The 13,926-nt window shown below is 45.0% G+C and overlaps 1 protein-coding gene across 1 annotated transcript in view; it reads right to left on the bottom strand.

Annotated features, from left to right (window-relative positions):
• The window catches only part of LOC144755018 (uncharacterized), a 69,748-nt gene extending 64,639 nt beyond the window's left edge, over positions 1-5,109 (bottom strand). The window contains exon 1 of the mRNA XM_078643453.1: positions 4,974-5,109. Coding sequence (XP_078499579.1) covers positions 4,974-5,076 — 103 coding nt within the window. The 5' untranslated portion in view covers positions 5,077-5,109. The remainder of the gene's footprint in view (positions 1-4,973) is intronic.
• Positions 5,110-13,926: the final 8,817 nt, after the last annotated feature.

Raw genomic sequence — 13,926 nt, 5'->3', positions numbered from 1 at the left:
ACAACTCTCCAAGCTGTCTAGTAAGAAACAATACGAACAATAGTTTGGTGAATTTTGGTACAGATTCCTCCTACTATATTGATTGTGTTACGTTGATTCACAATAATACTGAATCCACTACATTCAACTAACCACTACACCATGAAGTAAGTTGAGGCAAGGTTATGTGGAAGAAAAAATGCTAATCACATATTTACCTTCAAGATACAGTGGACTTGATATCACTGTAGTTCGATATTACCAACCTCAATGTAGTATCTGTCATACAACCAATTTTTTGGGGTGACGGTTACCCCATACTCAGTGCTTAATTTGTAAAACAATAAGTGCTGGGCCCTCACCAGGAGGCCACTGCAGCTTGCACCAGCCACTGCTCCGCCCAGCGCTGCTCATGACAGTACTCATAAAAATAATTAACGATCACACTCCTTAAAAGTGTGGCTATTCAGACTATTCCAGTACCTCAAAACTATAAGAATGGCATGAGCCCAGGCAATAATAATTTAAATGTATCTTGAATAAATAAGCCTCTGTTGTAGTGCTCATCTCTAAATTAGACAGTCAGCGCCACCATGGTACAGACTGTCAAAAGTACCGATGTGGACAATTAAGTGCCGGTGCTGAGCACTGGAAACCACCAGCTCAAACTAAGTACTGCCTATAACTCACGGATTTGATAGCCAATTTAACATTTGAAGCTGACCAGCGCGAAAGGGGTATGTACATAAGGTACTATTCCAGCGCAAACAAGGCTCCAGCACCTGGCACTGCCAGGTGGTCACCTCCAACAGTGGGGAAAATCCACCAGCAGTTAAGACTGACCACCCAAGCCATATTTTCTATAACAAGTGTGGTTCATGTAACACAGGTTAGAATCATGGGCTGCAACATGTCTCCCATGACATTTACATGAAGATACAGAAAGTTAGGGTTGTATTTGGCATACTTGGCATACTAAACAGAGATGCAGGGACTGCACAGCTACAAATATCCCCACACAAGGGCGGCAGATATTATCCCAGACATGCAACAAATACATACAGACAGTTCAGATCCGTAACTTGAATATTCCTGAGTCACTACATATAGCTGTAGGGAGTACTGGGCTGGACACATCTTATACAAGCCACATATAGACACAGCTATAAGCGGCCTTACAGACATGGAAGATCGTGCTACAGATCTCTTGTCACTCTCTTTTCCATAAGACATATTATGTAGCTCCTTCTTGGGAAATGCATCTATGTTTGTATGAACCTGGTAGCCAAAAGACAGTGGAGCATTATATAGAGTCAAAGACAAAGAAAGAGCCACTAAGTTATTAGAGGGGTGCCTGAGTTCTGGGAGCAGAACTGTAATGTTACTGCATAGTGATGTAGTGTTCTTTAGAGATGAGCTTTCAACTCTTTGCCAAATTGGAGCAGAGCTGGACAGGGCCTGATGGATCCAAGGATGTTGCTCATAATCTTAGGAGTATAGATGGAAAGTGCCTGTTACCTTATTTTTTTCCTTTTTACATCTCTTTCACTCACATTTGATGGAGTCTAAGCTGCAGGCGTGCCAAGAGCCAATGAAGAAAGAGAGCTTGTCATCCAGATAGGCATATTTAAATTACCTATAATCCCCTAGCATATGGTAAAAGCTGTACCCAAGGTGTAGAAGTTAAAGGCGACTAGTGGACTTCAGCACCTATTGTGCCATCCACTACAGTGGTAGTTGAAACACGGTTTCAGGCTTACCATATCCTGACTGTAACAGTGTAAAAACTGCCATTCCACTCATCAAACTAAACCCTTTTGACAGATCTAAACCTCCATTTTAAATATTAATAAGTCACCCCGATGTAGGCCTTGAAGTCCACAAGGCGGGGTGCAAGGTACTTAAAAATAGTACAGGTGTTACCATTTCCTTACTGTGACTAGCACACAAAAACTTGTTTTCACTGTGTAGAAAACCAGAGTACAGAGTACAGATTAATGGGACTAGCTAGAAAAATAATTAAACAACTATTTTTGATAGGTATCCAATGCTGAAGTCACATTTTAATAAATGTTAAGGAACTGTAACTTTTATAAAGTTATCTTATCCTTGCTTGAATTTCATGAAGGTTAATTTACATTTGTTGTCAAACGTCTCCCAGGCAGGGATTATTATTTGAGATGGTGGGAAAAAGGTGTGAAATGCTTCCCAGGAGCAAACAATAGGCTGACTTTAATGGGCAGATATGACTCTTCTGCACTGCACCCAATATGCAAAGTTGGGTTCTGTGAGCATCCTTTTCGACATTCCATGTCAAATCCTGCTTGACATGCATTCTGGGTTTACATATATCACACTTTGGGGTGCACTTGAAAGGCAGAGAACAGGATGTCAACACAATTCCTGTGTATCTACTGTGTGGTTGCTGGGAAACCCTACTTTTGTTCTACACTACTTCTCTCTCTCTGGGTTAACTGTGGGTACAGTGGTTACTCCAAACTAGATGTGAGGGTTAGATATGGGAGGAAGTTAGGATTATATAGTATACTCCCCACACACACCCAGCCCTCAGAGCCCAAGTTGAGTGTCTTCAAAATGACCAAAGTGGGTAGGCCAATGAACTTTTATCACATTGGTTAGGACATGCCCAAGGGTCATTGCCACCCACTAGCATGTGACATGCATATATTTAGGACCTCCAGACATCCACTTCAGAACCTTCCTGAACCTCCTGAAGAGCAGAAATGGACTGAAACATGCTCTCTGTGACCTGAGAGGAGCCCTGAAGGACTGGACCCATTCCTTCTTGTATGCAAGACAAAGAAGTGGACTCAAAGGCTAATAAGGCTGACCTCCTGTTGAAGCTACAGGGAAACAACAAGGCTAAATAAGCTATTCCTGCAACTGCTCAGCTGACCAGTGATAACAGGACCTGGACTTGGCCCTGCTGTTGGCTTCTGCCTGACACCCACCCTGTGAGGCTCTAATTGCCTCGCCTGAGGTTCTGAGAGGGCTTTGAAGTGTACTCCTGTTTTTCTCACATTTTTGCCATTTTGGTGCTATTTTGTTTATTGAATTTTCCTCTGTTTTTCTAACGCAGTTTGATATTTTTATTGTTTTGCATTGTGATTTTATTACTATTTTGGTACTCGTAAATACTTTACACATTGCCCTGAGTTAAGCCTGCCTGCTCTGTTTCATAGCTACCAAGGGGCTGGGCTCAAGTTATTTAGTAACTTTAAGGGTTCACCCTAACAAGGGTTGCGATTATTTCCAGAGATGGCTAGTCGCCCACCCCAATTAATAATCTAATTTCTTACAATAATCCACCAGATCATTTAATTTTTGCTGAAATACCCTTATTCCTCCTGTTCTGCATTTAATGGTTATCCCCTCCCCTGTGGTTACCTGCAACCTGAACCGTTCCTATTACCACTCTGCCATGAATTTGCACTAGCAAATGTTCGATTATTTTCAGTACCAAGACCAAAGTATTGAAAGCTTGTAGAGCCCTTGTTCCATGCACAAATGCTGTCAATAAATTACATGCAACTCTTCTGAAATTGTAGCGGTTAATTGTAACTGCATGCTGCCATCGTTAATGTATAAATAATGTGTCAACATGCAATAGAAAGCCCTCTGAACCACGTATGGGAGAAGTTTGTGCTATACAATATAAATAATATCAAAACAATACAGGGGTAGAATCTGCTTCCTAGGCATGCTACATACAAGTACACTCTGTAGTCGGCCCGATGCATGCTACACAGATATAAACCTAATACTGGATTAAACAGGTTAAAACCACATATAGAAAGCAGACCTGTACGCAGCACCCCAGACATGATACACACCGACACAAGGAGTACAGCACAGTCACCGGTCTCCCAGCATGCTACACAGCCGAGCGTGTTTGTACGTGGCCTTCCATGCATGCTACACATGGTTGTCTCTGGTCTCTCTTACATGCTAAATGCAACCTTGAGCATAGGTCAGACATGCTGCACCCGGTAGTAATCGGTCTCTCATACTGCCAAAGACAAATATGGAGTATACAGGGTTGAAATCTACCTCCCAGGCTACAAAGAGAAACCAGGAATCCCAGAAATTCTGCTCAAGATACACAGACTTAGGGTAGCAGCAGCCTAGCAGGCATAACACATACATACAGTGATTCCGTGGCAGCAGCTGTATTACTGACATGATACACACAGATGCCTGGCACACCACGCATGCGCACGGAGAGTTGCCCACATGCAAGACCCAGGGAGATCCAGATATAGGCTACATCCAGGTACAGGGAGCACCAAACATGACAGAGGCATGGTGTTGCATATCTGATTTACCGAGAGTCCCAGACACGAGTTACAGATATAGGGGTCCCTAACATGTGAGATACAGACAATACGACGAGTCCAACGCATGACCGATGCAGATACACGGAGCCTTGACATGTTGATACCGGGAGTGTTAGGCATGAGAGACAGTGGATCCCACATGACAGATACTGATGATCCCAGAAATTAGAGATCTGTCGAGTCGATCCCATAAATGACAGAAACAGACAATGGTGGAACACCAGGCATGCTAATCCAGACAGAGCGAGACCCACAAATGACAGAGACAAAGACCAGGAGTGACACTCACTCGGACTATGTGGGTATTCGTAGACATGCTAAAGAAGATGCATACAAATGGTGCAGACAAGCCACTCCCCCATTCCACACAGCTGCAGCCAGGTATCGGGTTCACAGATATACTACGAGAAATAGGGTCACAAACATGTTCAGTGAACGCAGACACAATCAGTTCAATGCTTTAATCAGCCCTCCACAGAAGCTATCACAAAGACAAATGATGCTGCTCCAGTACATCTATTTGCAGGCATTACAGATCCTCTATGCTGTGGAGCCTAAAGGTTCCTGTACCTGCAGCCGGGTGTCTGCAGAGCGCCTGTCAGTGTTTTGTCTCCCTCCCCATACTGTTACACAAACCTCTGTACTGCAGCCCCTGTGCATGTAGCCCCGGGTACCCGTGCCTCTGGGTGTCCCTGATGCTGACAGGCAGGAAGCCCTCCTCTTTCACATACACACACATCTACTGTACATTCAGGAAGGGGCTTGGCTTTCCAAGGACCCCAGGCGTGCGCCGTTACCGACGGCATGGCTGCCCGGGTGATTGCCTGTCTGGAAAGCGAGCCGTGGAAGAAGGTGAAATGGGTGGGCTGTTCGTGTCTAAGGCGGAGTGCTCGGTTGTTGTAGACAAGGTGGGGTGGGGGCTTGTCTGGCATGGGCAAACAATGTGTTAGAGGGAAACATGGGCCCGATGCTGGCTGGAGGCACCCGATTTTTTAAAGCAAAAAATTGTTTTGTTTTTGTCTCCCGTCTGAAATTTCCTCTGTTTCAATAGAAGTCAATGGTATAAACATGAACGCTCCCGATTATTATCATTTTTTTTATATATCCCACTTTCCTTTTCTAAAATGTTGGTATGTGTGGGGAAGAGAGTGCCTTCGGGTAATTTACAGGTACATTATCATCTGCTGCTAGATTTAGTCGTGAGCCTGACACTGAGTGTGTATGTTTTCACTTGGTTCGGAGCAGTGGCGGTTCTTTTATATGGGCGGAGGGGCTACGCCCTCGTCCTTTTTCTGCCCCCTAATTTGTGCTTTTATTTTAATGCAGTGGCGGCTGGTGACATTTGAACCTGGTGAGGCGGACTGTAGCTCGCGAGCGCGGCACGCGTGCCCGAACACCCCGCACCCAACCCGTGAGAAAAATGTGAAAATCAAGTGGACAAATGGTGCATTTGCAAGCAATTTATTTGTGAAGCATTAGGATAATCATGCAAAGATGGGGGGGGGAGGGTGTCAATATAACGCTCTAATTTGTACCTAGCAGTTTGCATGGAGCTCTGGCAAAAGCAATATTCCTAACTTGTATTGCTATGGAGGTAGTCACAAGTGAAGCGCAAGGGGCTTGATTTAAATGCTGGAGCAGGTGCACCAGCACAGTGGCCCAAAGTGCTAGGGTCCTCTATTGCTCGCTTCCACAACTAGCCCCACGGGCACCCACATACCTTTGTTTACACACACTCAGTGTGCAAAGTACAAATTACACACTGATCACACCCTAGATGAGACTGACAATAAAACCAACCAATTGTAAGCAAACTGCAGGCTGTAGGTGTATATAAAATTGCATAAACTACAATAATTGAATAAATACCTCCACCCACCCTCTGCTCTCATCCCACACTTGTATGTTGTGTAAATTCATATCAGTTCATTTGAACAGTGCTCATCACCATTGTTACAAATTCATAGCACACTCAGTCTGGATCGTACTGGCTTAGGAGCGCCAAATCAGTTGCAGAATAATGTATACTTTTTAGCCACTTCGCCTACCCTCAAACACACAAAAGATGTAAATACCTGTAAATAAATTGCACTCATTCAGCAGTTAGGAAAGCAAAAATGAGGCACATTTTTTGTAACTCTGAAACAATGCCTTTCAGTTTACATGCAGCACTTTGATGCCAGTCATGATTCACTGAGCTATGTTCGAAGGATGGTAACCTATGAAGTTCAAGAAACAGAATGATCTCTGTGGCAAAAGCAGCAACCCACTGAGCTATCTACAAAAAAAATCTGTGATAGGCATGCTACACTTTGTGCTTCGCATCATGAACATTAACACTCTAAGCTGCTTTAGCAGTAGTCAAAATTATCACTAGACTGATCACAGCTCTCTCCATCAAAGTGCATCAATCACCAGAGTACGCGTGCTGTTATTATTCCCTGAAAAAGGCAGTAAATAAAAACATATTCGCAGGCTGTTTTTATATGTGCCAGTTCATGGCTTTCGGAGTATATTTTTGTTTCAATAAACCACGATTTTCACTCGCGTTTTTAATGTTATTCCAAGTTGACTTGCGCATAAAAACACAAACATGGATTGCACTACATCGTAAAAATAACCCTGGGGCTTCTGTCTAGCTGAGAACAACTTTGCTTTTTAGATGATCGATTCGCTGACTTGTGGAGCCTTAAGGGCGAAGACGGTAACTAAGACCTGGGAGCATAGCGCCTTGGATGAGAGCCTAGACCTCGGGTAAGTTGGTGCTGCGCTAAGGATGCACAATAGAGTCATTTGAAATCACCTGTCGAAGGTGTTGGTAGAGGGCACGGCACCCGCGGAAGATTGTCTGTGGACTTCCATTGGAGTGATTGTGCCTGGGGCTTTTCATCACTGCTGATTTTTTTTTTTATGTTTGTGCCGTTGTTCTGCTTTGAAATGTGTCTTTTTTTGGTCTTAATTGTAACTTGCAAATATCCCACGTGCCGCCGCAAAGCATTTTCGCAGGCGATTTAAATTGAATTGCTCCTGCATAAAAAAAAATCCAAAATGTCCTTGTGATAGATAATTGTGATTCCTGAAGGTTTACTTATAGGCCCAGAATCACACGGTTTTAAGTCAAGTGAAGTGCTAAAGCTGGGATTGGACCCAACCTCCCTGCCGCGGCCACATTATTAATGCAACAAAATGCCGACTGGGGAACCTCACCTGCCTCATTTGAAAGCGCGCGTGAGAGTCTCTGTATGTACAGGGCTGGGCTGAGAATACAAAGCAGCCATGGCGATTCTGTCTCTCACTGAGACCCCTGTACATAAACCCCTGGCAACTGCACCTGGTCCTGGGGGGAACAAGAGTCGCGGCAGTGGCACTACAAAACATCAAACCGGCTGCCATAGAAGGCGCTGTATTTACAAAAAAATACTTACAGACCGAAACGATGCCGGATGCCCAAACCCGCCATGGCACTCTCAGGGGGGTACAGCTGTGAGATCATGGGTAATACGTAACGGGTGGGAGTTTGAAATAAAATTCAAAAGGGCGGTAATCACCCCCTTCACCATTGTGACTCACCTCAGTAGTTCTTGTCGATGTCGTTACGGTTACGGTAGTAGTCCAGCTCAGGAGGCAGCAGGAAGAGTTACCATCAGGAGGACAGGAGGAGCACGCACACCACGTTTGAAGCGGGCAGCAGCACTGTGTGTGGAAGTGGCTGCGGGTGCGGGGTGAGAGTGACTAAGGAGGTGAGTGACGTCACGTCATGCCAGACGTCATCAAGCAGGTCAGGAATGGATTGGTTAGAATAGCCAAACTCCCCTCCCCATTAGGAGGCTGGGGGCTGCAGCATGAGGCAACCCCCGGTTTCCAAAGGGGGGGGGCTAGTGCGCATGTTCCCACCGGGCAGAAAAATGACCTGTCCGAAAGAGGACACGCACACTAGCGCCCCTGCACAGCCCCACCCCCCCTTTTCCTGATGGTTTCTGGTCCGGCCCGGTGACCGGCCGGCCAGAAACTAGTTGCTGAATAATCAATAATGTTTTATTTTACTAGGCACACTGGCGGTCCCGGATGGCGGCAGTGCGCATTGGGAGGGCAACGCCCCAATGGACGCACCGCCGCTGTTTTAATGTACAATTACAACTCTGTACGAATCAAAACAACTTTGTGCCAAAGTGCCAGTAAACTGACTCAGGCTGTCTGATGACTTCAGGCAGCGTTCTCAAGTCAAAACCTGACTTGCGAACGCAGCCTGAAGTCATCAGACAGCCTGGCAGTCACAAATCATGCTCTCTGAGCATGCGCAATGAAACACAGATTTGCCCGCTGAGGAGCTTACAGCCCTGAGGGTTGTGACGTCACCACCTCGGCAAAGCTATTGAAGTCTATGCTGAAGGACCTCCCCCGCCAATAAAGCTAGCCCTGGGCGCTCTCAGATTCAGCTCCGCAAAGCCAGGGCTACACATCAATCACAGATGAGGAAGCCTCACTGTAGTGCTAACCCCACCCTGCCCTGACTGTGACCAATCAAATTACGGTGTCTGTCAGTTCCCTCCTACTGCCTGTGGGAGCGCGGGACAGGGCGCATTTGAAGTTATTGCTGCTGGCTGTGCACTGTGAAAGTTGTGCTGTGACTGGCCCGCACCTCAAAGTTGGGCCATGCAGATTCCGCGACTGTTGTTATGTACACCAACCACCTAGGCTCACAGGAGGTGGTCTGTGGTTTCAATTACTGCTGCTGACGAGGAGGACAAAGAAACGCGCCAGAGAGAGATCTGCTGTCTCTCTCCTACCATGTACTTGTGGGACGGTGAGGGGAAGTATTCCTGACACTGGAGCTCCTTTCCGCCATTAGCATTAGACGCAGTTAGAGCTTCTTCGTGGTGAGTGGGTTTACCCGTTTGCAGTGAAGAGACGTAAATGAGGGGCGCACTGAAAAGGAACACAGAAGCCCATGACAGGTTTACTGCCTTGGCGCTGGGGGGCTTCCAGGCCCGGGAGCAACCACCTTACTCGGGCTGGAGAGATTTGTCTTGTGAGCATGGCACGCAATATTAGAAGTGCCGCTACCAGTCAGAAATACAGCACTTCTGAGTGAAGACAGCTGCTGCTTAGCTCCGGCGAGGTCGGTTCAGGCACACTCCTCAACTGAGGCCTGCTGTTGTATCCCATGCCCCCTTGGCCCCCTCCACAGCCAGCTGAAGAATTCAGCCCCAAGACGAAAACAAGTTGAAGTGGTGAAGCGCTCTGGCTGGTACATACAGAAGCTGAATCACTTGTTTACCAGCAGCAGTCAGGTGAGTCTATAGGCTCTGTACTGTCCAGTTCAGTTGATCTCTGCAACATTTGCTTATCAATACTAGGCAGCAATGCCTAGCACCTCCCGGTAAATTGTTTAAAATGCATGTGCGTGTTTCATCTCTCAGCAAACAATTAAAGCGATTACTAGTGTTTAACTGTATTAATGCCCTCCAAGTAGTTTGTGGCTGGATTGGAATCCCGCCATCCTGCATGATAGCTCTCTCTGCTCGACCTTAAGGGGTGATAAACAACTGTAGCATTTAGTTGCCAAATTGACAGCTAGTGCAAATCCTTTAATGTAAAGCACATGTTGTTAGTAAAAGATATGTCATCGGAGGCCAGCGTTTTAAAGCAACTGCTCCAGAGCACATTGTGCGAGTTACAGGTGGAAAGCATGAAATCAGTCTATAAATGCCTTAGCCATTTTAACAAATATTCCCTTTTTATGTGTGTTCTAGAGTGGGACGTTCCCTTTTGTCTGACTTTTATTACAAAGAGAATATTTGTAAAGGTTTGAGTACGATAGTCACATACATGGGCTCTACAGACATAATGTGATGTGTTGCAGAAACACAGTTTGTATTTGAAGGGCCATTTATCTCTTTGAGATGGGGTAGATAACACGTGGCATTACAAATGTTTATTTTTGCCAGCTTTCTGTGCACTTATTTTGGTAGATTTCTTCATTAAGGTTAGTGTTGGCCTTCCCACTTCTGGTTCGGTCTCAGTTAAAGTAAAATCATCCAGAGAGTCTTGCAAATCAAAAGTGAAATCGTCCTCCATCACGAAAGGAGTCATCAAAAGATGGGGTGATGGGGCACAGGAGAGGATGGAGGAATACAACCCATGCACATTGTTAGACTGGACCATTTGTATAACACTTTCTATACATGTGCAAAGTGTTGAAGCACTTACACGCAGGGATAGTAAACTACACCATGTATACACCACCAGCACCATTGAACACACTCTCCGAGTCTAATGGGCCTCCATTTTTCGATTTTCACCTAAATTGCACTGTGATTTCTTTGTTGATGTTGCTGTTCTGAGCCTCTGCTGCTCACACATGTATTAAACCAGCAAATTCAAATTTACCAATGGACTAGGGCTGTGACTGACTGTTATGTTTGAGCATCAAGGATTTCCTCCTCCAGTACAGTTTACAGCCTGGCCTGAGAACTGTGTGCTGTGCATGTTTACGGAATGACAAATGGCTTGCAGCCTGCGTAAATTGTTTTGATGAAAGCAAAGGGCTTCCCAAATGCAAGCAATACAATTCAATCCATTTGTCAAGACATAAAAACCAAACACTGGGCCTGGTAACAGATTAGATGGGCTGAACCCATTGCCTTGGGCTGTACTCTGCTCTAGTGTAAACTTTGAAAAAGGCAATCTAAGGAGGACCTACTTTGCTTTGATGCACTGTGCTCTTGTGAACAGGCCAGTGAGTTAGCATAGCAGTTCTCTGGTTATACTGAATAAGAAGCTACCAATGACATTAGCATATGAAATATCTTTATTGATGTCATAACTACAGTTTCACAATTCTTGTACAGTTAAGCTCCGAGCGATAACCTGTATAGAAACGTGTAACCAGGGCCGGACTGGACTGCCTCGAGTCAAGAGGCCCTGGCGGGATCGTCCTTTCTTGGCACTGACCTTTGTGAGAACATGCGTTCGCTGTGCCTGTGCTAGTGTGCTGAGGTACATGTTGAGAGAGTTATAATCAAATAAATCGCAGCTTGCTGAAATATAATTTCTGTTTGCCTGGCTAATACTAAAAGAAATCAAGGATGAACTGCAATCCTGGGATAGATCTCTTTTGCCACTAATTTTTAAAGCATTTGCCATGTACAGTGTTACCAATGGTGTGAGCCTTGACTTCATCAACCAATACAGTAAAGAGGCAGAGATGTGTTACAGGTAGAAAACACTTAGAGGCCCTGTTTCCATTGGTTGTGTGTGCTTGGCTTGGGGGTCATTTTGCAAGCATACCAGTTAGAGGATGGGGCACATTTTTTATTTGTTTCTAATGTTTTCTTCACACTAAAATGCTATATTTAGATCCCCTTTTTGCAACAATTTGCTGTAAATATGTGGTGTGAAAAGCCACCATTTGAATCAATTTTTTCCCAAATTTTCTTGCGGGGGGAATTCACCCTGCACCCTCCTATTGCAGGTCGGACTCGCGCGCTCGCACAGTCATTGTACTATGATACAATTTTCCACCTCACCACTTGCAAAATCCACCAGCCGCCACTGTTTAAAATGCATAACTTAATAGGGCAGTGTGCAGCATCTTTCTGACAGGAAAACCCACAGTTTGTTCATGTCAAATTAAATCAAATCAAATGTGTAGAGTCCATGGTTGCTGCAATTGGGTTACCCAGTGCTAGCAGAATGGGGACCAGAGAAATTCATAAGAAGTCTTAAATGCCTTACGAAACAGAGCATAACATTTGCATGGACGCAGATGAGGTGACAAGGCATTTCATAACATCGGCCCCAAAAAAAGCAAAAGACTGGCTGACCCTGCCTTAGCAGTCACATTTTAGGGATAATGGGCAGGTTGGATTTACTTGATCGAAGTTACTGCTTAAAGGTATGGAGTGGTTTAGAAAATGTATATATTAAGGGCTTGCCTGATGCATGGCTTCTTTATATACATAACATAGCTCCTTGAACTTGCTGAGTTAAGATAAGAGAAGCAAGTGCATTTGGCGAAGATGTTTGAAAACTGACACATTGCGAGGAATATAGCATAACGCGAGCTTCAGCCTTCTGAAGAGTGTGCAGCCGCTTTAGATGGGACTGTGTAACACCCAGGAGTAGCAAATCACTATAGTCCTGTCTACAGATTATTAGAACCTGCATGACAGTGACTTGTACATCCAAAGGTAAACATCATAATCTTTTTTAGACATTTAAACGACCCAAAACAGCACGCCGTTACCAAGGTAATATGCCAATCTATGGTCCCTCTGTCATACAGCCGGAAACCGAACTCTTTATTTGACTGACTGGGAGTAGGACAGGGACCAAACCCTCCTGGCCAACAATGGGGACCGCATCACCGAGGTTGATTGCCTAGTATAAGCACCTCCAATTTGCTGCCATTTAATTTTAGGCAGTTGAGCCGCATCCAGTCAGCCACTTCCTTAAGACAGGGAGCCATACTGGGAGAGGCGCTGTTATCCAGCAAAGCTGTTTCAGTGCTATGTTCTGTGCGAAAACCAGATTGAAAAAGATGTAGTGTGTTATGCACTTCTAGGAATGCAGAAGAGGGGCCATTAATGTGCTTGCAAGAATCTTGGTATAAAGAGGTAGCGAAGAAATAGGGCAAGGAAGGAAATGTGCCCCTGTACCACTGTTTGTACTGCGGAATCCAACAATAAGCAGGGTTCAGTGGGCCCAGGTATCACTGCACCTGCTGCACCGATGGAAACTAAGGGCCTCATTTATGAAAAGTGATGCAACAATGTGAAAAAACAGCGATGCAGCACTTTTCATTGCGCCCTCCTTGCAACACCAATGATGCGTCATATTCACAGTATGATGCATCATGTCGCAAGGAGTTACAGATACGTCAGAAGTGCTGCCGTATCTGTAGGCGCAAAAATGACGAATTGCTGGAGTGTGTCACAAAAGTGAACCAACTTTAGCAATAGGTCATTCAACATGGGCAAGTCCCATGTTAAATGTGCCTGCGTCAGTCTTATGCCTGCCATGAGGCAGGCGTAAGATATTGACACATTTTCATCCTATAAGTGGCGCAGTGACATCTTATAGATTTCACTGCGTCACTTCTACGACCCTTTCTTGCCTCGGAACGCCCCTCCTGCATAAATTATACCTGCCGCAGGTATAATGTGGCGTAGGGGTTTACAAAATGACGCATCTACCTAGATGTGTCACTTTGTAAATATGGGGCAACAAGGCGTATTTTTTACACTGCTGGTGTGCCACAAAAAGTGAAGCACCAGCGGTGCAAAAGTGGCGCAAGGGCTCATAAATAAGCCCCTAAGCCTCTGGTTCTTAGACACTGATGGGTCTTTGCTTTTTCTATCAGGATGGCTCCGGACCACTCCATAGAGGGAGAGAGATAGAGAGAAAACAGCCACTACTGCTCTCAATATCTTAAATAATACCCAAGAACCTTATATAAAGATTGATGGATAAGTGAAGACTCTCAGACAGGGAGGCAAAGGCAGCTTATCATTTAGCTTATATTGTGTTTATTAGTCCCACTCTGTCGCCTTTGTGCCAATACATACTCTAGGGGGCTTATTTACAA

Source organism: Lissotriton helveticus, chromosome 1_1 (genome assembly GCF_964261635.1).
Source record: "Lissotriton helveticus chromosome 1_1, aLisHel1.1, whole genome shotgun sequence".
In the NCBI taxonomy this organism is placed as follows: Eukaryota; Metazoa; Chordata; class Amphibia; order Caudata; family Salamandridae; genus Lissotriton; species Lissotriton helveticus.
Note: the sequence above shows the minus strand (reverse complement) of the source record. Positions and strands in the feature narration are given on the sequence as shown.